This window comes from Monodelphis domestica, chromosome 3, assembly GCF_027887165.1.
Source record: "Monodelphis domestica isolate mMonDom1 chromosome 3, mMonDom1.pri, whole genome shotgun sequence".
Classification (NCBI taxonomy): Eukaryota; Metazoa; Chordata; class Mammalia; order Didelphimorphia; family Didelphidae; genus Monodelphis; species Monodelphis domestica.
In genome coordinates, this window is record NC_077229.1 from 520,765,567 (window position 1) to 520,791,933 (window position 26,367).

At 36.1% G+C, this 26,367-nt stretch overlaps 1 protein-coding gene across 2 annotated transcripts in view; it reads left to right on the top strand.

Moving 5' to 3' along the window:
• Positions 1–26,367, top strand: part of EFNA5 (ephrin A5) — a 321,408-nt gene that overhangs the window by 254,624 nt on the left and 40,417 nt on the right. For both annotated transcript variants that reach the window (XM_001364736.5, XM_001364804.4), the window contains exon 2: positions 9,509–9,801. In XM_001364736.5, coding sequence (XP_001364773.1) covers positions 9,509–9,801 — 293 coding nt within the window. The remainder of the gene's footprint in view (positions 1–9,508; positions 9,802–26,367) is intronic.

A 26,367-nucleotide genomic window follows, 5' to 3' on the forward strand; every position in this document is an offset into this window, starting at 1 on the left:
AAACCCTGCAGACTAGACAAATGCTTCCCTTCAGGGACAAACGCAGAACCAAAGATTTTTCAGATCAAGAAGAAGGTCACGCGTATTTATTCTGAATTTCTATCCCATTCCCAACATAGATGTTGAGACAGTATCATTTATTTTAAAGAAAGAAGAAAATGTTTTTTGTCACCAAAAATACACAAATATTTAAGATGGCAAAAGCATGATATTGCTTGAGCATCCCTTGAGTGCCCAGATTTACCGATGGGGAATATATGGTGGGGGTTGGATTTTTTAAAGTTTCTCCCTCCTCAGGGAAGGGCAATTAGTTTGGGGTTTATTTTTATGATTGCATTTTTCTTGCAGCTGTCTTTTGGTGGTACCGGCTATAAAAGTAAATATAGGACCTACTTATATGAATGAAATGAATGTGGGAAGGAAATAAAGCTACTAAGTGGTACAAAGCCTTTTTGGGTGTTATTCTGAAGCACTTCTCTCCTCTTGAATCGCAAGCTGGAGGCTAGCAACAAATGCCTAGACTAGTATTTGAAGCACTTGCTCTGACTCAGAATGCACTTTCACATTATTTGTGGAGAAGAGTGGCACAGCATATTCCTCTTGTCAGAGCGAAAGAAAGGTAAAGGGGATCGTAGGACTTCTACAGCACCCTTCGCCTTATCTCTTGGGTAAAAGACTTGCTGAAATTGTGAGATAGCAGAGTACTTGATCTGTTAACATGGGTTTTTTGGGGGGGTTTCCTCAGTGTTGTGAATAAAAAAATGCAGTCCTCTCCTCACCCCCCGCCTCACCCATCTACTCTAACATTGAAACCAACAAATGTTTATTGAATTCTGTCTAGGCTCTTTCCCTCCTGTTCACTCTCTTTTCTCCCTCCCTCCATCTTTACCTTGCCAGGCATCATTAACCGTCTTTCCTTTGAGGATTTTGCTATCGGCAATCAGCTCTTCACTTCCAGAACACCATCATCCTAAAAAAGTGACTTATTAGTAAAGAAGGAGTCGATTATAGATTGAAGATGAATTGTATTATGAATCTACAAATATTGGCAAGTGTGGAAGTGCTTTCAGCCTTATTGCTTAGTTCAAAGAAGTTTGTGTAACTCCTACTTTTGCCTCCTGGCAGAGACCACAGAAATCTTTTTTGCCTGATTCATAGGAATAGAATTGGATGCTCAGTGGTGGACATGTTGGAGGTCAACTGTTCTCGAGGATGACTTTGTGTTCCCATCATGATAATGAGAACGAATATTGTCCATGCTTTTGGCAGCGACTCTAGAAAGGTCAGCCATTCCTCATGCCAAAGTTTCAAGGGAGAATGGATTGGTTTGGATTCCCTCTCCGGAGACTGAAGTCGAGTTTGGAAAGTGCATGCAGCAACACCGGAAGTTCCCTCTCAAGAACCCCATCCCCAGGTTGATTCTGGACTTCCCAAGCAGGACCCTGAATCCCTAGATTGGAAAAAGTGCACAACTGATCTACGGTGAATCAACCTCTGCTGATGCTATTAGTAGAACCAAACTGGAGCAATATGGTCTAGAACTAAAGAATTGGAAAAAGATCTCTGGTCTAGAATGTCAAAGAATTCATTGTCCTTTATGTGATTCCCCGTGAAATGTTTCACAGTTGACAGAGGCCTTGGGTCTTCCTGCCAGTGTGGTAGGTGGCTGCTGGGTATTCTGAAGCAGCCCAAAGAACCCTCTCAAACACAGGAGCCTGATGCTACTCAGCTGTGTAATTGTGATGGAAGCGAGCCAGTCAGAGGCAAAAGTTTGGGCTTAACCTTTTGGGAGTTTTATTCCAGCAGACTGTTGGGGGGGGGGGAGAATAAGAAAGAAACTTTACAAATAATAAGCTTCTCTGCCTGATTTGTAATGAACGAGTAACAAATGAGGAGCCTTTCTCTGGAAGTCTGACAATTACAGAGCAGCTTTAGCTAAGTGCATGGGACCACATCTTATTTTGATCAGCTGTAGCATAGCAAAGACATGTAATTATCATAATCTAACAATTAGCCTGGCATCACTTTCCAGTGTTTAATTATCCCAATAAATAGTAATTGAATAGAGGACTTAATGACAAGAGAAGAACTTTCACTCTGCCTTAGGTACTTAAGTTGTCTCCCACTCTTGGCATAGTAAGTTTTTTAGCTACTGCTAGAATGAACAGTTATGACGATCACTTGTCTTCTTTGCAATTGATGCTTTGGGCCCCTCTTCTTGAGGCCATCATCTCCCATCAAGTCACGCTGTTTTGAAACAGAGGCACTAGTGATTGCTAGTTTCCTTTTTAAATACTGCTTTTTTCCATAGTTTACGTCATAGCTCAGATAACTTCATTATATTGGCAATGTGGTGAGGAAAATTATATCTTTGGTGAGTCTCATCAAAGAATTTGTGGTAATGAAGACCGAAGGGAGAAAAGAGGCCCTAAAACAGCATCTTTAGCACCTTTTTCTCTCTGCCTTCAGAACGATGGTTAAACCACAGCTAGTGTAGAATAGCTCAATACTCTCTAGGTATCTGGTATGATCATTTGACTACTGTTCTATAGTTATAAATTACTTTACGAACATTAACGGATTTGAACTTTCCAGCAGTCTTGTAAGTTAGGTAGAGCAAGAATCTCCATTTTTCAGACAGAGAAACTGAGGTTTAGAGAAATTACCTGCTTTCCTCATGTTTGCACGGCAAGGTTTGGACACAGCTTGTGCTGGAAGTATGAGTTGCTGAGTGCTAGGTAGAGTTCGTTGTTTTATCATTTATTTATATGGACCAAATATAGAGCTTGAGTTAGCAGCGTTCACCATGAATTGTCCATCATCACCATTTCACCTCGTATTTAGGCATTGTTAACGCATTTAAGTGCTATTAAATTCTTCTTCTTCCAAGGAGTCTTTGTGTGAAGGAGATTTGTTTTTATTATCATGAAACAAAGCCCAAACTGAAGCCTCATCTCCTAATAGGATTTTTAAAAAAAGCTATGGGGAACGCATTTTGGCAGGTGGCTTATTTGATTGAGCCTGACATTTCTTGAACATAATCAGTTGGCTTAATCCAATCCTAACAGGATGGATTTGATAACCTTTTTGATCTTTTCTTCATCTTTTTTCTATGAATCTGGATTTAAATGACAGGTGCAGTGTTAAATATACTACTTTCTACAGTGCTGTGGCTGATGGAAGGAGGGTGAGATTGCCATTTGTTGGGGAAAGCATCATTCTGTAGGTTCTGCAAACTTTTTTTTTTTTATCATTGGGGAAGGGCCATTGTATTATGTCTCCAAATGTTAATTATTTTTTCTTGGAAAAAAGTATTTAAAGTGCTCTGTGTTTGTTAGTTTTGTGCAATCATGGTTAAGCCTTTTGCTACTGACACATTTTTAAAAGCCAAGAATTCACTATGTGCCTTAGGCTGATCTAAGCTGTTTAGAACCAATTAGGAAGCTTCCTGTGCTTCCACTGCAATTTGTGTTAGGGTCTGCCATGTTAATTCTGTTTACTTTGGAGCTTAAGAAAATAAACTTCAAATGAGTGAAAGCAGGACACTAGAGGAGGAAGCTTTTAATGTAGCCTCTTTTAAGACAGGTGCTATTCCTGTGATGTACATTAACTAAAAGATATTATGACTAATGTGATTTGTATGGAGAAAGCAATAATCAAAAACTATTTTGGTTTTTAATCCATGATTATGATAATGGGCAATTAGTGTGAGTTGTGATATTTTTCAAAATAGGATTTGATATTTAATTTTAAAAAGTAAAAAAAGGGCTGGGCTAGCCTATAAAGCCATTATTGCATTGTAAACATCTATATTAAGTAAAGTATGCCCTATTTCAATGACCTACAGATACTGAATTTATGTCAGGACTTTCATGGAAATACCAAAAATAAAGCCCAAAACAAACACAGTATTTGCATTTGCATTTATGCATAGAGCAACAAAATAAGGTTCAAAATATTTTGACTGTTGTCTTGTGTCTCTCTGTAGAAGATATATTTGGGGAGAAGTAGTTCATGTGGGAAGGGGAAATAACTGTCAATTCAGTGCACTTCTGACAAAAGAGAAAGAGGTGACATCACTACAATTTTCTTAAAAGTATCAACTATTCTATACTCATAAAAATGGGAGTTTTATTTTTAAATTTTTTAAATTTTTTGAAATTTTTATTTAATTAATTCATTTAGAATATTTTTCCATGGTTACAAGATTCATGTTCTTTCCCTGCTCTTCCCTAAACCCTCTCCCATAGCTGATGCACAATTCCTCTGGGTTTTACATGTGTCCTTGATCAGAATCTATTTCTGTGTTGTTGATGTTTGCACTAGGGTGATCATTTAGAGTCCATATCCCCATCAACCCTTGTGATCGAGCAGCTGTTTTTCTTCTGTGTTTCTAAAATGGGAGTTTTACTGATACATACTGGTGATGAAAACAACTGGATTGGAACCACTTAACATATATAGTATTCTTATAACATTATAGCATACTGCCTCATAGCATTGTTTATTACTAGTTTTTTATAGTAGTGGAAATTTCAGTAATACAGAATTGTCCTTTAACAAAACTTAATTAGAGGTACATTTAAAAGATAGGATGTGTGATAAAGAGGAAGAGTGCTGAATCAAAAATCGAGAAAGGTCTGGATTCAAGTTCCATCTCTTGACAGTAGCTGTGGGCGCTTAAAGCAAATTGCTAATTGTCAGCTTCCTTATTTCTAAAATGGAGATAATACTATTGAATAATATTTTAGGGTTGTGGTGAGGATCAAATGAGATAAAACGATGTGGTTTTGCATGTTTTATATAAGGTTTCTGCATGTATGCATATATTTTGAAAGGAGGGTAAAGGTGAGAAAAGAAATATAATGTAGAGATGTTATGGGCGCTAATATTCTCATGTTGCCCTAAGCTTCCCTTGAAGATATGTAGTTTCCACTGTAACTTCTTGAGGATCACAAAAAGAACATCTGTTGTGAGAGAGGCTTTAGGGAAGCATAAGGTTTACATTCTGTGTAGACAAGAGTAGCAGAAGGGAAAGAGGAGGAAGCTTGTTTTGTTACAAACAGGGACTGCTTCTTTTCACATATTCTCACAAAACATATTTGCTAATCTATTCTATTCTTCCTCACTTTTTTTGCAGTTCTGACTATACACTCCTTCAACGGAGACTAATACGTTATCTCATTTAAAGAAAAATGTTGTATTCTAATATTAAAGTGTATATAAGAAAAGTAAAAAAGAAAGACTGGCAAATTCATTATTACAGGATTTAGTTTTAATATTGGGTGGTTTGATATTAGGAGTAAGGGTTGGAGGGAGGATTGGAAAAGTACCCTGACATTCGAATCATCAGTAGCTAATCAAATGCTTCCTTAGTCTTAGAAATATCATTTCTCTTCCTCTTCAGAATAATAGTCCTTGAATTTAAAAAGTTATAATTTAGTTCCACTATAGTAGGAATATTGAGCCTTCTACTCCTATGGGCCAGTCTCCATTAATACAAGCATCCCTCTCACCCTATTCATTTGGCAAGCTCCTCCTAGAATCTTTATTTTGTGGAGTTGCCTAGGTATGCCCACCCTTCTCCCTACTTCACCATGCAAGGCACCTTCTTTCTATACCTCTCACTCTTCACTTACCTCCCCAATTAAAATATATGTTTCTTGAGAAAAGGCACCATTTTTCTTTTTCTTACATGAGTCGCCATTTCCTTCTTTCTTTCCTTCCTTCCTTTCTTCCATATAAATTTTGAATGCAAAGAATCTCCTAAGAGAAAATAATTAACAAAAAGGTGAACTTGGAGGGAAGATTTTTAAGATGCTACTACACTTAAATCGACTTTATGAGTGGCATTTCTTTTAGGAATCAAACTCTCCAGTTGTCTATATCACTGCCATAAGAGCACATGTTAGTAATAATGGAAGTAAGGTCAATTGTAACATAAAATAATGAATCAAAAATCAATCAATCCATTGTTCAATAAGCATTCATTAAATGCTTATATGCGCCAAGCACTATGACAAGCACGGGAGATACAAAACCAAAAGTAGATAAAAATTTTACATTAGGATGGAGTAGACAACATTTCATATACAAAGAATATATACAAACTCAGGACCAGATAGTTTGGGGAGGAAAGGTCAAGCACCTAAAGTTATCAGGCAAGACTTCTTGCAGAAAGTAAACCAAAGATTTCAAGAGGTCAAGATGAGCCAAAAGAAAATCCAAGGTGTAGGAGATAACGGTGCAAAAGCCTAGATATAGTAGGCAGAGTGTTGTGAGTGACGTACAACAAGTAGGGCATTATGTCTGGACTGTAGGATTCTATGGAGAAAAGTCATGCACAAGAAGACTGTATGGGAAAAAAGATTTAAATGCCAGACAGAGGAATTTATATTTAATCATCGAGGTAAAAGAGAACCAAGAGGTAATAGGATTCATTGAGCACAGTATAATATCTTCAGGCCTGTACTTTGGGAAAATTACTTTGATGGCTATATGGAGAGCCAAGGATAGGCTTGAGGCAGGGTGATCAAATAAGAGGATATTACCTTTAAAAACTTATATGACTTTTTCCAATGAATAAAATTCTATTTTTCCCTCCATTCCCCTTCCCTTCCCACTGGGAAAAAAAGGAAAAGTAGAACCCTAGTAGCAAATATTCAATATCAAGCAAAACAAATTCCTGCATTGGTCCTATCCAAAAAATATGTCTCATTCTGTACCCGAAGACCATGTTTAAATAGGTTTATTGGTAATTGTACTATTAGGTCATTATTTCAAGGTATATTCAGTGCATGGAGCAATTAAAAATAAGAAGGAGAAGAAGGAGAAACAAGCACCAGAAATAAAAGCTGACTGGAAAGCTCTACATTGAGATACAATAGTCATATTTGCCACATGAAAGAATAATAACATTTTACAGTCAGTACTAGGAAGAGAATGAAATATGTGCTGCAAAATACTTGTGACAGTTCGTGAAATCTGAGTTAAAGTATGGGGTCTCTTGAAGGTCTTTTCTGGTCTTGGGCTGGTTCAAACATTTGGAAAAGCTATTTCAATTTTCCAATTTTAAATAATATCCAGCTCCAGGAACTAAAAGTGACAGTTAGAAAACACCAATAAATGCGTTTTTTAAAATTGTCATCAATAGCAACCTAAATAAAAATTATGATAATGCAAAGTGCATCTGGACAGTGCTGCATCTCTCCTATGGCATTCATTCAGAACTGTCAAATTATTCTGTGTTTGAAGATTCATATCCCAGCATCCTTTTAGCTGAACATTGCAGCATCTCCTTTTTATACTTTGGCAGCAATATTACATTGCTTTTTAAAAATCTTTTAAAAGCACCATAGGCTTCCTTGCCTCTTGACAAGGCATTGCCAATAATAAATGAAATGATCATAGGACAGCTTGTAAATATAATTATCAATAGCTGAATTATCTGTGCAGCAAGGAAAGAGATATAGCTTGGTGAAGGGGGTTTGCTTTTGTTTTGCATTCACTAAAGGAAAAAAGTCCCAGGATAAGTATTCTGTTATTTAGCATCCAAAAATTGATATGCTTGATGAGATGCTGAACTTGGATTCCAGAGATTTGTTTTGTTCCTGATTTTGACACTTGTATATGACCTATAGTTAATAATTTAACATCTGTAATGGGAGACTATTGATCTATATTATCTTCAATTTCCTTCCCAATTATAGAAGTATAGAATTTTAAACTTCTTTTAAGTTAAAGTGTGATTATTCTGAAAACCACGAGGGACAAATGGTGTTAGGATCTCCTTATAAAATAATAATTTCACATTTGAGAATAGTATTTGGGAAGTCCTATCATTGATAGGACTTCTATTTGATTTGTTTGGGGAAAAAGTAAGGATGAACTTTGTGTTTTGGTTGATTCCCCCCCCCCTTCCTAATTTGAATATGTTCTAAGAAGTGGTTGTCATTTTTTAGCTCTGCTTGGCTTTCTTCAAAAGGAAAAGATGTTATACTCTGGTTTCTAGATAACATGGAATCTTAAGATGTGTTTAAACAAAGTGCAGGAATTATATCAAGACAAGTAATCAATAGTTCCTCTCCAGTCTGGTACCATACTTTAAATAGGACATTGGTGAAAGGAATCTGTAGAGAAGAAGGTCATACCATGTGAAGGTTCTGAAAATAATGTCATTTGATGAACAATTTGAGGACCTGGGTATGTTCTTCATGGAGAATATGGTTATCACATGTTTAAAGGTGTGTCTTGGGGAAGAGAAAATAAAAGTGACAACTAGAGTCAACAAATTAATCACATGGGGGAATCCATTTCAATAGTGTATAATGAATAACTTTCGAATAGTTTGATCTGTCCAGGTTTGGAACAGTCTGTCTCTGAATAACCACTAAAAGTATTTACGCATAGGACAGGCTTTTTAAGGAACACTGAAGAATAAATTCCTGCTTTAGATAGAAGGTTGAACTCGAAACCTTTGAAGTCCTTGCATTTCTGAAGATTCTATCATATCTTTTGAGCCAGGATATTTGTCTTGTTTTGTTTTTAGCAGTACCTCAGTCTGAGAACAGTTAATTTGCAACTCAAAATGAAGTGATTACTGTTTCTTTTCATTATACTGCCTCATTATGGTTATCTATGCTTGAAGCACTTTAAAATGAACCCTTTATTTTTAGTTGCTGCTGAAAACAATTTTGTGGATTAAAAAATTATAAGATTTTAGAGGTAATACCTCCAACCCTAGTGGAACTCATTTTTAAGCCCCCCCCACCCCCCCCCCCATTACACTTCCTACCAATTCCTACGCTGATTTGACTTGGTATATTTGGGAAAGTGTTGAACTGATTGGTGGAAAAAACTTGATTAAATTGTACACCAGAACTGATGGGTGTTTATGTGTATCTGACGACTTAAGACTAATTCAGGTTTATTGCTTGTGCTCTTGATGTTCTCCCTTTCACTACTAACCATTCAGTCTCCTGAAGGTAAATTAGAAAAAGCAATAGAAATTGAACATTTTGTCTTCTTTTAAAATTTAGTTTCGAAAGAGATATGAGGCAGAGAGGAGAAAGGGGAGAATGAAATAAAATGAAGCTTGGAGTTTATTTATATGTGATACTGTTTTATCCTGCCACTTGATTAATGCCGACAATTGAACATTGGCTACAATTACTACAGAAGTAACTCGGGAACTTGAAAAAGTCTACACTTAAAACTTCAAATGTGATTTGAATGTTCCATGCAGGGTAACCAAAGGTAGGGCAATCCAAACTCTACTGTAACAGTTTACAGTTACTTGGATTGGAATACACAGTAACTCAAATCACGATACACACAAATCCCAACACTCAGAGCAATGATTTCATGCACTAACAATGGTAAGATGAGAGTGGTAGATCTTCCCCTACTTAACTTCCACATTGTAAAGTAACTCCACTGTATAGTATCCTACCTCTGGATTGACAGCTCTGCCTGTGAATAATCGGATCCTTTTCTCCTTCTATCTTAGATTCCAGAGAGGGGATTACCACATCGATGTCTGTATTAATGACTACCTGGATGTGTTCTGCCCTCATTACGAGGACTCAGTCCCTGAAGACAAGACAGAACGCTATGTCCTCTACATGGTGAACTTTGATGGCTATAGCTCCTGTGACCATACCTCCAAAGGTTTCAAGAGGTGGGAATGTAATCGACCACATTCTCCAAATGGACCACTGAAATTTTCTGAAAAATTCCAGCTCTTCACTCCCTTTTCTCTAGGATTTGAGTTCAGGCCAGGCCGGGAATATTTCTACATCTGTGAGTATATGGAGAAATTGATAAATCTCTGCTATGTTGCATAGCAGCTGCAGGAATCTAGACTAATTTTTCACCTATGCTTCATGAAATTGCAGAGGGCTTGGCTCTATGCATTACAGATGTCTCTTAGTAAATGCAGACATCAGATTCCCCAGATACATTAGCTGGGAATTGAAAGCACAAATTAGATTAAAGGTGGAGCTCCCCCACTCACCCACCCTATGAAATTGTGTGTCAGCCTGTTCAGTGAACCACTGAACCACTTTTAAATGAAAAGATGCTGCTAGGACTTTTTCTAAATCTCAGAAATGTTTTTTAAAAAACCATGGAAAAAAAGAAAATAATTAAATTTACATACCATGGAGTCATTGAATTTCTTATGCAGGTGTTAGCAATATCCTTTCAATCATCTACATTTTCAGTGGAGAAAGCTAAAACTCCTGCGAATGTCAGCAGGCTTAGGATAAATAATCTCTTTGCACCAAGGAGAAAAGATAATTATTAAGAGCAGCTGTGTCTTTAAGCAGGAAAAAGTGTAAAGTACTACAGAGAGTATCTTCTAAGTGAACTAGTATGAGTGAGTTTACCCACCTGTGATCAGCAAATGTCCATATACAGTAAGCACTTCAGAGCCTTTCCCAGCAAAACATTTTGCTAACAACCCTTCAAATTACCTTCTCTTTCCCACCATCATCTGAAAAAAGAAATCTTCAGCGATCCTTTTCATCCAGCTTTCTGAGTAATATCTAGTTTGTCAGACATCTTAGGCTCTTCTGTTTATTAAGAAATGAGACATTACAATTATACCTTTTAAAAATAGTTTCCCATGGCAGAGTCTATTTTGTACATCAGGAAACACTGTTCTCCATGTATGACGTTGTCTTTTCTACTTTTCTGTTTACTGCAGAAAGTAAATTTTTAAAAAAAGTATTTTAAAATTTTTAAAATTTAAAGTTTAAATTTTTTAAAAAAAGTATTGTACAGCTCTATGTAAAGTATGCCCTGAGGGAGAAGCAAGTGATAAGTAGAATACTACGTAAGCTCTGACAGAACTTATAAAACTTACCTTTCTAGAGAGATAAGATGTACACAAATCAGTTTTATACAAAATAGATTTTGAATGAATATGAGAAAGATTCAGATTACTCAGAGAATTCAAAGAATGACTTTGGGCTTGTAGATGGATGACAGTTTCTAAAAAGGGATGGCATTTTATCTGGTCATTAAAGGTAAAGAGAGAGCCTGCCTTTATTGGCGTAGTGAAGAGAATATACTTGAAAAGCAAAGGAAATTTGGGAGGACAATAAAGTTTTGTAAAATTACATTGTAAAGGCATGTCAGCACCAGTGTAGATAGGAAAAGTACTCCTCATAGCTTCTCCCTTTTCCCTCTCAATAGTTTCACATGAAGAATCGTGCATTTGCTCTCTTACATTTGCACTTGGTAAAAAGGGGGAATGGAATGATGAAACTTTTATTATTTCATTATTTCTTTTCTGAGGCAGTTATACAAATGTAAAACATTGATTCTGTCTAATATTTTATGTCATTTTAAAAAGAATGCTAAATGAAAGCATTCCAAAAAAGCCAGCTTTACCATAATTTGACAGTTTTTGTGAGCATAATATTTCAGACTTGTGATTATTTACTTTGGAATCCCAAGGAGCCAATGAGAGAGAGAGAGAGAGAGAGAGAGAGAGAGAGAGAGAGAGAGAGAGAGAGAGAGAGAGAGAGAGAGAGAGACAGAGAGACAGAGAGACAGAGAGAGAGACAGAGAGAGAGAGACAGAGAGAGAGAGACAGAGCGCAACTACAATTACAAGAACACAAATGAGAAGACTTGAGAACTGGCAGATAATTCCATTACTCCCTAAAAGGAAAATGATATTCCAGTGTAAAGAAAATGTTTTGAGGGAAGAATTAGAGATGTCCCTATTGGGTTCCCAGATAAGGAAACAACAACAATAATAGAAAACCAATAAATAGTGTAGAAAGAGAAATATACATGTGACCTGACTCGCTGATAGCATGATTATTAGAAAATAATATATAATACATTGATCTTTAGAAGCAAGATATTATTATTCAAATATACCCATAGTGCTTATGACTCGTTTTCCTCATTTTTAGTTAAATTCAATATTTCACTAAAAATCATTATGTGTCTTCTATAACATTCATTTAACAGAGTCATTTAACTGTCAAGAGCTCCCATCAAAGTAATTGTTCCAAAATGTTTTAAAATACCAAGAGCTTTATGCTGTTCAGATGAGTTTTGCTGGAATTACTTTTTTTAAATGAACAGTAAAATAGTCCAAAATTAGTAACAAGGAGGTGTTCATTTACAAGGCATGTGTTGGCCTGATAGTCAGTGAAATTAAATTTTCAACCATGTTTCATAAGCATGAAAGCTTTCTTTCATGCATTTTTTGTTGTTGAAATATTTCTTTAAACTCTTTCTTTCATGCTGCTGAAGACAGCAGTAATAGAGTCAATGTGGAGGTCCCAGAAAAGCAACATACATTGTACTGAAAATTAAACCTGAAAGATTTTCAAAGGGCAATTTCCCTTCATAGAAACGCGCTCTCTCCGAATGTATGCTAAATGAACAAGATTCGCAAATGGTTCTTTGCCCATTTCTTAAATTCATCAATAGTCTAATATTGTAAAATGTGCAGAAATCAGTATGAAACCTACCTGTCAGGTTGATAAAACATACATTACCAGGCAGGGAATGTTTTTCATCTCTTTGGTGGTTTTTATAGCTCATTGGATGTGTGTGTGTGTATATATATTTCTCTAAAACAAAACAAAAAATCTGTCCTTTAAGAATTAATTTAGTGATACTGAAGAAGGTTCTGTTTTTATAGTGAACAGAAAGTTGAAAAAGATAATCGTAAGCAAACTGATTTTAATTAGGGAGAAAGATACTTTTATTTTAAAATACTCACCTAATTTAGATTCCTAAACAACACATCCTTTGGGTAAATCAGAGACAACATATATTTTTTCTTTACTACCATGAGCACAATTGGTTTCCCTCCTGATTCTAGTCACCTATGTAGAATTTAGGAAATATAATGGCCTAAAGCTTTTTATGTTGTTTTCCAAATTGCTTAAGATAGAGATTTAATTTACTTTTATAGCTTTAGGCTCTTCCCACCATCTGTTCTGGGGAAACCCCAGGACATCATGAACCCCGTGATGATTATTTTATTTTTCCTCAATAGTTCTATATTAAATAATTGTGCTATGTGACATTATTACTAAATCATCAGTTATGTTTGGGCTGTTATTTTTCAATCTGACAATGACGACTGTCTTCCATTGAAATAATTTTGGAGATCTTGGCTTTTTGTGGCAAGGGTCTCTTTAACAGACTGAAGCCTTTGGACCAGTTCTCTGAATGTTTTTAGATGGATAAAATAAAATACTTTGGCACAAAAAACCAATGATACCAAATGCAGTTATCAAAATATTAAGAAAAAAAGAGTTCAAAATATTAAAAAAAGAAAAAAAATTAAGAAAAAAGTGGCTAAAAAGATCTTCTTTAGACATTCGTGTTATTTTTATGTAAACAGGTATTTGAAGAACTTTAGAATAATAAAACAAGAAAATACTTGTAATATAGAATGGTCAAATTAATAAAGGAAAATTTTTAGAGACTTCTAAAGTCTTGCTTACAGAATAATTCTAAGAGCGATTATGTCAGAAAAAGCAGAAACCAGTAAATATAAGTAATCATACTTTGAGGTGATTTGAGAAATACCTCCTTGTAAAGAGTAGAACCAGTGTGTTTTCTATAGCTAGTTGTTGCTACTCTAGATATTTATGGGTAGTCCTGGTCCTTAGCTGCCCATCAGATATATTATTAGATGTTCTGTTTCATACATATGACTTTAATACTATTATTTTTATTCCATTTTCCTAAATTTTTGCCAGTGCATCCTTTGCCTTCCAATCTGTAGAATGCATTTAGCTACTCCTCCGAGACATCTGATTCCTTAGGAAGATTTAAAAGGGACAAACCTAAGAATATCGCTGACATAATTAGTTGCTCTAAATGAAGTGGCATGCTGATAGCTGGAGTTCTCTTTGTGTTAAGTGTTTATCATGACCGTTACTTTAGATTCACTTGTTGCGGGCCACATGTCACAATAAGAATATTTTTGTAAAAAGAAAGGTTTTACAATACAGACTGAATTTTCAAATTCAGTTCGTCAAATATTTACTAAGCACATGGAGCATATAAAGCATTGTGCTACATTTTTGGAAAGGTGGGTTTATTGAAACTCATTTTTCTGATATTATATGTTACAGATAGTAGGCAAATATATTCATAAAGAACGAACCCAAGACAATACCTGAAAAGTACATAAAAGAGATGAAGACAATGCTGTCTGAAGTCCACCATGGGGGAAAAAAGGCATTTCTTCCAGCACGAGAGGAGGTCAAGGATGAATTACTGCAGATAATGTTTTTTGAGTTGGGCTTTAAAAAGATGGATAGGATTTCATCAGGTTGGGGTCAAGGGGCTGGCATAAAGATAGATGAAGTTCTTGTAGGCATTTGGAAAATCATGAGGAAAATCACAGAGGTAGGAAAGTGCAGGTTATGTATAGTAGAGTGTCTAGTTGAAGTGAACCATAATGTACCTAAAAGGAGAAAAAAAGGCTCGAACTGTAGAGTGGCCCCAGATTGTGGAAGGCTTGGATCCCTCTTATAAAACTCTAACTTCCTGTTTTGGGAATAGACTGTGTCAACAGTGTTAGTACTGGTTGGGACAGGGATGGTTTGAAAGGAGGTAGGGAGACCTCTTGGTGGCTCCTGCAAGGAATCATTTAGATGACAGCAGGAATAGAGAATGGGATAAAGTACACCCCTGGCATTTACACTATGAGCCCTGTAAGTTCAGAGATGGTTCCATTTTAGTTTTGCCTCCCTAGCACCATGGCTAACCCTGAGGAGATATTGGATAACCACACTTCTTGAACTGAATTGATTACATGTGAGAGGTGGAGGAGAAGGGAAATTCAAAGATGGCACCAAGTTTCTGGGATGATAGTATTGATAGAAAAACTGGGCAGCCAGGTGGAAAAGTAAAGAGAGTACCATGCCTGGGGTCAGAAAGGCCTGAAGTCACATATGGCCTTATATACTTACTATGTGATTCTAGGCAAATCTCTTAACCTCAGTTTCCTCATCTATAAAATGGTGATTATAATAGCATACTTCCAAGGGTTGTTGTGAGGACCAAATGAGATAATTGTAAAGCACTTAGTAGAGTATCTGGCATATAGTAGGTGCCATATAAATGTTAGCTACTAGTTAATTATGGCAAAAAAGATAATGGACTCTGTTTTGGCCATATTAAGTTTGAGGTACCATTGATAACCAGGGGGAAAACATCATTTAGCCAGCTGGAGATATGAATCCCAAACTTGGGAAAGCAATCAAGGGCATATGAACATAGTTTTACTTAATTTAACGATGTTTGCAAAGACACACTCATATGTTCACACACATATCTTATGAGTAGTGAAAATAGAGCATTGTCTGGAATTCAAAAGACCCTCTAGCAACGTAACCTTGTAACCAAGCCTCTTAATTTCTCTAAGCCTCACTTTGCTCATCTGTAAAAATTGAGATGATAATCCTTGCCTTTATAGGTTTGTTATGTTAAGGGTGAAATTAAGAGACTGGTCCTTAGAATTAGTAATTTTATTAAATCAAAAGTAGGAGGAGGGAAAAGAGGGAAAAATAGGAGAAAGATAGAAAAGGTACTTAGCTGGCTACACTGTGGCCGCCATTTTGGGTCCCTAAGCACAGGGACACTGAGGAGAGTAGTCACCAGGAAACTTGGAAGTTCCAACCTGGAGCTCCATACCTGCCTTCATTTATCAAGCCTATTCTCTTCTGACTGTGCTCACACCTGATGTCTCAGTAGCCAACCATAGTTTTTTAATTGGTCTACACTGCCCAGGGTGGGAAGCAGTCCTGGGGACTAAGCTCTACTTCCTGTCTTGTGACTCTTAGCTTCCCTTTTCCCGCAGCTGATCTATAGCTCAATTTTCTCAGTGGTATCTGACCTCCAGGTCAGGAGATAATGTCAAGAGAGCGACACTGGAGACAGAGAAATTTACTTCAGACAGTGATGAGGACCAAATGAGACCATGTTTTCTTTGAACGTTGTAAATGACTATATCAGGGATCATTACATTATAACCAAATAGCTCCCTATGAATTTTCCCAGAATTCTATGGAGAGAATTTCTATTGTAGCATTATAGAGAAGCAGCTAAAAGGAAGTAAAGCATTAATGTATTAAATCATAGGCTTCAACTTTCTACTTTAAAAATATCTTATTATTGAGGATAGAGCTCTTTAGAAAGAATTACCATGCTCACAGCTACAGTACAGAAAGCTGTGCCAAGCTTTACTCTTTTATCAAAATTAGGTCAGATTTTATGAAAGAAAATATTAAATTCAAGACAGTATCGATAAATTTTCTAAAAGAAAAATTTTCATCTCAAGGACCATACTTGATTTGTGTCTTATCATAGTGATCATTCAGATTGAGATTATTCTGCAAATCTATATATGTTTGGGGGTTGAGAGAACCCACTTTTGTATGACTTTTCTGTGGTGTAAGGTAGTCTGTAGGCTGCCTGGAGCATTCTTTATCTAAAATATAGATAACCAGAAGGGAGCGGGCTGTTTGGGAGACAATGTGGAAGAAGTGGATAAGAAAAACCCCAAATCACAAGAATATCATATATCAGGTACCTCTTTTAGGTCTGATTCCCTTCCAGGATTAGATCTTGAAATGCATTTTAGTTCAGTGTGCTTTGTTGAAAGCTAGACATTTCTTGAATTATTAGTAAATCTATCCTCACTAAGCACAAAAAAAAGAAAAAAAGAAAAACCTTTGTTGTTCAGATGCTGCTCAACTTTTTATAAATTGTCGTTGTTGCAGTCTTATCTTTAGATTGATAGGATTTTAGAGGTACATAGCAGAAATTAGTATTTTCTTTGAAGGGCTATGCCCCTAAAGCCTCATTAAACTAAAGGACTTATTAGGTATTGAAAAAAGATATACAACCCAGAAATAAACAGAAGCATGTTTTATGATCTGTGGGTTTCATTTTTAAAAGGAAACAAAATGTTTCTAGGCATGTATTTTTAAATTGACATTTTATAGTTGATATTTGTGGTGGTTAACTGATGATTTTCTGTTTTATATAGTATCTCGATGTTTAATATTTTGTTCTTGGTACTTGAGGCAACTTTATCCCATAGAATGCAAATTTATAAATTGGGGAAAAATGACAAATTTAGATGACATGCTTTCTAAAATGGTCTGTTCTCGACTTTAGAAATCTTTTGGTTGTATAGAATTGGTTATTAGTAACTTATTTTAAAAGGTCACACAATTCATCAATGAAGGCAGAAGAATTCTGTACGACTGTTTCCCTTCTCTAAATCAACCAATAAGGATTTATTAAGTCCCTTCTGTACTATGTGCCAGGCAAATACTGTGCGAATCACTGGGGTTATAGTCCCTGTCCTCAAGGAGTTTAAATTCTAATGAAGCATTTGTATTTTAAAACAGGGGTCAGCAATCTATGACCTATAAAACAAACATAGTCCCCACCTGATTTTGTATGATTGGGCTAAGCATGGCTTTTACTTTGTGTTCATTTAGAAATTCTTTTCCTTTAAAAATTTAGAAATTCTTCTTATCTCATGAAAATAGGTGGCAGGCTAGATTTGGCCTGGGGACCAGAGTTTGCCAACCCCTGTTCTAAAGCATCCTTTGTGGATTCCTTAAAATCTGGAAAGAATTTCTCATTGGAACATTGTTATAAATCATGGTTAGGTTCAAAGGCTAACCCACAAAAGCTTATTTAACCTACAATAAATTAGCTGAAATAGTCCCAATTATAATTCTGGTAGTTAATCCAGACAGAAAAACATTAAAATTGAACAATTAAAAAAATTTCTAAGAGCTGGTGCTTGAAGAAAAGCAGATTTAATTAGATGCCTTTCAGCCCTTTAGTGAGTAACCTCATTTAAGAACTGTTTCTAGCAAACAGTGGAGGCATACTGTTAACTGCTGCTATTTGGTAAGTCGTAGTGGCAGCCCCTAGACTGACCTCTGTCCTTCGGGGCAGTATGTATGCCTTTTGTTTCCATGGAAGAGCTGGTTTCTCTGCCCATCAAAAGGAGCCAACTTAGCCAATGCCAATGATGTAGCTTCTCAGCTCTATTAATGAAGAGTTGATAATGCTCTAGATGTAATATCTTTCCGGTTTGGAATGAATCTATGTTCCAGTTTTCTATTCAGTCCTCTGTATCTGAGTGCACCATATTTGGTCATCCAGCAAAAGGACTGCAGTAGTAGTGGTGGGGATGGCTGCCATATCCATTCCTACTTGCACCCCCATAGAGTGTATAAACCCGTGTTTAACAATGTGATGTGTTGTAACTCAGGAGGAATCTCTTTGTGATTCTGCCTCCCTTTCATCATAATCATCTTTGGGATATACAGGGAAGGAGCGTCTTTATAGAATGATCACTTCCTTTGGACAGCTAACATGGAGAAATTGATGCTCAGTTAGTTTTGTAGGGAACAAGATGTCATGTGCAGATTAGATGTGTTTTTCATGGCCCTGGAGAACAAATAGAAGCAATGAGCAGCTATTGTAAAGAGGTCAGCAGAAGGGAAAACTCCATACTCTGATAGCTAAAAGAAATATCGAAGGCCATTTTGCCCAAACACTTCAATTCACCAAAGATCAAAATGAGACACCGAGATACCTTGTTCAACACCACATACATAGTATTTGAAAGTGGTCGAATTTCTGACTCCCATTTGAGTTGTCTCTCTATCGTTGCCCTCTAAACGTTAAAGCTGCCTAAAAGTAGAAGAGATAGAATCAGGCGCTTGTGGGTTTTCTGATATTCCAGAGATCTTTGAACAGAAAGCACTTTGTTAGGAATATTATGGAAAAGTAGTCATGGACTGGGGATGTAAAGCAAAGCAATGGACAGAGCACCAGCCTAGAGTCAAGAAGATTGGAGCTCACTAGTCTCTAGTCTCAGACATTTGCTAGTTATGTGACCCTAGGTAAGTCACTTAAACATCATTTCCCTCAATTTCCTCATCTGGGAAAATGGAGAATAATAATAGTATCTACCTCCCAGGATTGTTGTGAGGATCAAATTAGATAGTAATTGTAAAGCTCTGGGAACATAGTAAGTGTATATAAATGTTAGAGATGATGATGGCAATGATATCTGGGACCCCCTCCTAAGAAAATTCCACCATTCAATATTCCTTTGATAGCATATTCAGGAAAGAAGCTCAGGAAATTGACTGGTAGGTAGATTTCCCCTCCTCCCATTCCAACCAAGTGTCCTAATGAAGAAAATGTGTTCATTTAGACTAATATTTCTGCTAAAGAACGCATGCTTTAGATCTTGACATTCAAATTTCAGCAATATAGGTCAGCAATCTGAAGGAAGAAAAATTACATTCTTATGTTCACGGACCCGTATGATTTCTAAAAACTCGATCACATATAATGAAGGAAGTCAACCAAAGTGTTGTTTGCTGGCTCTATTTTGACTAATCTTAAAAACATTTAAAATAGTCAGTCTACCAATATTAAGTAAGTCATTTTATATGGCTTCCTTTATGATAATCCTCATCCCACACATGAACAGAAATATAGATTTGCTTAAGACTAACAGTAAAAAGTTTATTAAGATTTTGGAATATTAATTGTTTCAATGAATGTCCTCTTAATAAATCCCAACTGACCTTTTACTTGAGAAATGTGATTGAATTTTTACTATAAAGAAAGCATACAGTACTCAGAAAAATTTTATATTTATTTTTTATATTTATATTATATTTTATATTTATTTTTATATTTATATTTATTTTATATTTTATATAATGCGCTCATTAGGGGTGACGATTGCTCTTCCAAAATGTGTGTCACTAAACCAATGAGAAAGGGAAAAGAACTGATACTGCCCAATATGCCTCGTACTGTTATATATGCTCTTCTATTTGCATCTATTTACTCTCTGGAACATATGCCATCCATTTTTAATTGGCTCTTAAAATCAGCATTAAGAATGCACCTTTTCTTTCCATTCCCCATCTTAAATGGAAATCACATGCAAAAGGTAAAATATACTTAATTCATTAGGCAAATACTCACACCTTCTCAGGTAAATAGATTGTAGAAATCAGTTGTCTAGGAAATAAGAAATGTAGAAGCAGAGTACTGAGTTCTTCTGGGTACTTCCTTGAAAATTTGGAATTTGAATTTTTATGCATCTCTTAAAAGAGTAATACGTAAATGAATTACTTTCAATAATTACTTTCAATTGAATTACTTTCAATAATAAGTTTCTGACTTATAGACTTAACTCCATTTACATATTTTTAAAAGCTGTTTTTTTTTTCTGGAGATTTTTATAGTAGGAAACCATTTTCTTGCCACTGTACTGTTTTCATGGTAGGTAATAGGATTTCTGTTGTGTTTCTTAATTTCCAAATCTGGAAGAATATACCTATTTTTTTTTAAGTGAAAGACTGAATTTACTGCATCAATTCTGTTTTTAATCATCCCAAGGCATAGTGGAAGGAAACATGAATGGAATTTGAGTGCTATTAAATAAAGGTTAAATAAAGAACATTATAGGGAGGCATTCGGGGAGGTGACTACACTTCTCTGTACTCATTAACATAATTGTACTTTTCTTTTAGGGAAAAGAGTTGTTTATTACCAGGTGCCTCATTAACCTTTGTTCAAGATCTGATCAGCATAAACCCCACACCACAGTTGCTTTGACAGCAGTGGGCTTAGATCTATCCCTTCACAGGGAATGTTGTATTCGATAGTTGGTTCAACAAATTCACCAGAGAGAGCCCGAGTAAGATCAAAATGACAGGAAAAGGGCCGATAAAAACATAGGGCATTTAGAAGAATTTTTATTCTTTTTACACTTTGTGGGAATATTATTTGGACAAGCAAGGTGAATTTTAAAGGTATGAATTCATGCTTAGCAAAGAGAGTAGTAATAGATTAAAGGGCTTGTTTCTATTAAAAAGAATGAGAGAAATTAAGTGCCAGGCCCATTTAGAAAAGAAAGCTAGAACAAACATAACTGACTAATGTATTGTGACGTTGATAGTGTTCAGAAAGTTCTCAAAAGGGAGCACTAAAAACTGTTGGATAATTGGGACTTGGTAGAAATTCATAATATTACTTCTACGAACAGGAAGAATCAAGCCTTATTCAGTCCTGTTGGCTGAATTTTCAGTGTTCTTCAGATTATTTGGAAGAAGATAATTTTGATCCCCACCCCTTACTTTCCAGACTTCAATTGTCAAGAAATTGATGGAGTAAATATATAATCTGGAACTGAGATCCATATCCTATTGCTCTAGTCCCTAACCCATGAGAGGAAGTACACAATCCAGCTCTCTTTTCTTTTTCCTCCCACTGAAACTGGAAGCCCTAAATTGCAAAGCTCTTAGCACATAAATGTTAGTGATGATGATGTTGATGATGAAGGTGATGAGGAACAGTATTTCTTGCCAAATGTCAAAATTAATCCCATCTCTCAGAGGAATCTTATACATGATAAATTGTATAATTTCACAATGAAAGCATCTGAGACATATGAAAGATGTAATGTTGAGGTAATTTGGTTTCTGAATTAACTGAAAACCAATTTAATGAACTCCTGTATTGCATGTATACCCTGTGTATAGAGCAGATGCCAGGAAAAATGGAAATTGCATTATAGTGACACTTGGAATAACAGTGTTTATACTTTATTGACTTCATGTTGTCAACATGATATTCCCAGTGTTTTCCAAAGTAACTTATTACAGGAACTCGGCTTCAGTTGATGATGTCCAAGTGTCATGTACTATAAATTAATTACACACGCATACCCCAAACAAACATAAAATCAATGTCCAGATATTTCAATGAGAAAAAAAAACAAACCCTTAGGATTCTCTGCAGCTAAAAATTTCTGTCTCACCTACAAAAAAGCTGGCAATAATTTGAGCTTCATATATGATTCTAAGAGAACAGCATTCTAATTTTTCATGAGAAGAAATACTATTTCATCAAGTTAACCCATCTGTCCTGTCTTTCTCTGTTTTAGAACAATGTCCACTTACCTTTTGGCTTGAAAGTTGTCATGATTTCTCGTAGATTTATATTATTTACAGATGTTCTTAATGAGGAAATAAAAATTATAACATCTGAGACTTTTCACATTAATTATCATTATGTAGAAATTTATGGTACTGTTTTACTACTGGCTTGCTAATACCTCCCCATCTACCTGGACATGCATATGCATGCACATATTTTCACACACTGTGGTTGGCCTCTTTGGGAAATAATTTTGAAAATTTGAAATTTCTTGTGTCTTTTTCAGGAAGCTTGTACTGGTTATAAAGTTTTAGATTGTTTTTGCTTATTTTAATATCTTCACAGCAAATAAGGTGTTATAATCCATTATTATGGCTCATGCGTATGTAAACTAGTTTTACCTTCTACGTACATTCCCTTCTGTTTGATAAAATAAATATTAAGGATATTGTTAATGGATATCCTTTCTGTGGAAAATTTCAGCAAGTATAGGTAGAAAGTGGAGCTTTAATGATACCGTATCTGAGTTTGTCTTTGAAATTCAAAGCTCTCCAAATCAGAATGAGCTCCATTGAAGAAAGAGAGCTTGCACAGATATGCCTTATAGAATGCTGTATCAAACCAACATCATTTTGTAAAACCATCATTAAGACATTAAAATAAAACTTCAACCGAATAGTATAACAGCAGTCCCACTATCTGTTTAAGATGAATGACTACTTGAGCTCGATGTCTACAAGGATATTACATTTTATATGTGAGTTGACGTTGCCTTTTAAGTAATTGCCATGAAACATTCTTTTGCTCATTTCCGTGTTTGGGCAGAATTAATTAACGATGTTACCTGAGTTTTTTCTGAAAATCAAAATCAATTGGTACTAATTGGTTTTTAAGCTTCTCCTATGTACTCAATAGTTACTCTGCTAAGCACTGAAGATAAAAAATTAAATAAAAGAGCATCCCTGCCCTCAAGAAGCTCATAGTTGAAAGGAGGAGATAACATACAAGTAATTATATACAAACAAGTTATATATGTATATATACATTTATGAAATAATCAGTTGAAGAAAGGCATTAAAATTAAGGGGGATTAGGAAAGGCTTCTTGTAGAAGGTGAGATTTTATATGTAACTTGAAGGATGCCAGGGATTCCGGAGGTATCGATGACTGAGAGTATTGCAGGCATGCAGAAGAGTCAGTGAAAATGCCTGGAGTCATTTGATAGAGCACCTCAATGAAGGAATAGCGTGGAGGGAGCCACTGTAACTTGATGGCAGAGGATGGCAGAAGGGTAGTGATGTGAGATGTAAGAAGATTAGAAACTCTAGGTGGAAGCAGGTTATAAAGGGCTTTGAATGCCAAACAGAGGATGCTCTATTTAATTCTAAGGGAACCACTAGAGTTTATTGGGTAGAGGGGCTACATGGTCGGTCTTGTGCTTAAGGAAGATTGTTTGCAAACTAGCTAGGAGGCTTTTGAAGTAGACTAGATGTGATATATGATATGTCATGGTGGTTGATGTGACAGGAGAGAAGAAAGGGGGCATATGGGAGAGATGTGACAAAGGTAAAGTTGAGAGTTTGGTAATTGGTGGGGTTGGGCAGGTGGGGGTTAGGAGTATTAGTAGGGTAGAGAGAGAGAGACAGACAGACAGAGAGAGAGACAGAAGGAGGGAGGGAGGGAGGGGCAGAGAGAGAGAGAGAGAGAGAGAGAGAGAGAGAGAGAGAGAGAGAGAGAGAGAGAGAGAGAGAGAGAGAGAAGGCTAGGATGGCCCTTAGGTTGGAAGCTGAGGGAAAGGAGGGCTAAATGGGACCTTAACAATAATTAGGGAAGTTTGAAAGAGGGTGGAGTTAGGGAGAAAGCTAATGAGTTCCCTCTTGAAAATCTAGTTTGAGATACTTAATAACAGTTGAAGATATCAGCCTGTAAGTCATTAAAAGGTTAGGACTGTATAAGTAGATTTGAGGATAGTAGACAGTGAGCAGGTACAGTGGATAGGGTACCAGGCATGGATTCAAGACTCATCTTCCTGAGTTCAAATCTACAATGCTTGCTAGTTGTGTGGCCCTGGCAAGTCCCAAAACCCTGTTTGCTTCAGTTTTCTCGTATATACAATAAGTTGGAGAAGGAAATGGCAGACCAATCTAGTATTTTACCAAGAAAACCCCAAAAGGGATCATGAATAGTTGGACATGAAAATGACTGAATAGAGATAATACATGGGAGCCAATGAGATCACCAACTGAAGTAAGAGAGAGGAAGTTAGTAGCCATAACCTCGTTTAAGAGACAGCAAGGAAGATCGATGAGTGGAGGGATAGGAAATGTAGGAGAGAATAGTGTCACTAAAACTAGAGAGAAGAGAATGTTAAGGAGACGATAGTGAGCCTCACTATCAGTGGCTTCAGAATGGCCAAGAAGGATGAGTATTGGGCAAAAGGGCTGTTAGATATGGCAATTGAACGATGGTCATTAACTTTGGAGAGAGCTCAGGCTAAATGATGACGTCAGCACTCAGACTTCAGGAACTTGGGAGAGAGTAAAAGGAGAGTAGGTAGAGGCACTGGTTATTGACAGCTTTTTTTTTTTTCAAGGAATTGAGTAAAAAAAGAGAAGAGATACATTGGATGATAGATATCACAGATGAAGGGATCAAATTGGTATGAAAAATCTGTATTCTAAAACCAATTGACATATTTTGAAGAAAATGTAATTTGACTATTCTCCAGTGCACGTAGCTACTCTAACGACTTAGGATTTCCAAGAGAGCGAACATTTCCTGTTAGGCCTGCTTTTGTGAGGAGATACATTTTATTTATAGTTAGCAGCATCTTTTTGAATATGAATAATTGAGTCAAGGAGGGAACAAGAGACAAAAAATAGTCTAGTCTGGTTGGAACAGAAAGAATAGGAAGAGGAGTTGTATGTGACACAGTTCTAAACATAGGTTGCTGCCAGATTGGGTAGTCATTCAAGTGCCAGAACCTGAAGTTTAAACTGTATTTGCTAGAAAAGGTGGAGCAACTGCTGATGTTTAAGACAAGGAGTAACAAGATCAGGCATGTGCATTAGGAAGATTATTTTGGCAGCTCTACGAATGATGAATTGGTGAGCTGATAAACTAGAAGGAAAGACATTTTATCACATAAGAAAATCTCAGCTCACGTTGTTAATTGATTCCACAAAAACCTGAAATTGGTCAATAAGATTAGAGGATTTTATAAACATTAATAGATAAAGAAACTGAATCTTAAGAGGTTAAAAAGTTTGCCTACATTCACTCAAATGGTGAATGCGAGAACCAATGTTTGAATTAATTCTCCAGACTTAATCCAATAGTTATACTGTATTTTCTTACAGTTCTTTTACAAAGCATTTACCTCACAGGGTATTTGTGAATATCAAATGAGTGTGTATGTGCACACGTGCATGTATGTGCACATGTATGTGTGTTTTGTTATTCTTCAGTCATTTCATTTGTGTCCAACTCTTTCTGACCCTATTTGGGGTTTTCTTGTCAAAGATATCATATCAGTTTGTCATTTCCTTCTCCAGCTGATTTTACAGATGAGGAAACTGAGTCAAAAGGATTCAGTGACTTGCCCAAGGTCACACACCTAGTATGTGTTCTGAGGCCAGATTTGAAATCTAGAAGATTCCTGAGTTCAGGATGGGTATTATGTCTACTGCACCACTTAGCTTCTCTGTCTGTCTGTCTGTCTGTCTCACACACACACACACACACACACACACACACACACACACACACACACAAAACAGAGCTTTAAAAATGTTAAAGTGCCATACAAATAACATCATCATCCTATTCACTATTACTAATTATGTTGACTAGTGCCATTGAGTAAACTTCATGGAATTGGTAAGTCTTGAAGCACGAGTGCTAATTATTTAGCTGGAGGAATTTTAAGTAAAGAGAATAGCAAAAAAGAAAAAAAGCAGAAGGAGGGGAAACAGTGGGGAAACATGGTGGGTTACTTCCTTAAAATGAATGGTGCATAGTATCAAGTAGATAAAGTTGGGATGCTAACAATAAGAACTTTAGACTTGGCATAATACATATATTTCGTATACATGTATACATACATTTATTAATATAAGAGTTCTCACATGACTTCTTGAAATGAACGAAGGATAGAGTTTTAGTAAAGGATCAGCTTGGTCACTTGTCAATCAGAAATGTTCTGGTTACCTGACAGGCATCTAGAAAACCAATTTCCTTGAAAACTCCTAGCATATTAAACAACAACAACAACAGCAACAACTAATCACATCTATATTAGTAGGCTCTGCATTTTCTACAATTTTTACATAAACTTTAACCTCTGTGCCAGAGGTAAATACTTGTTTATCCTTCT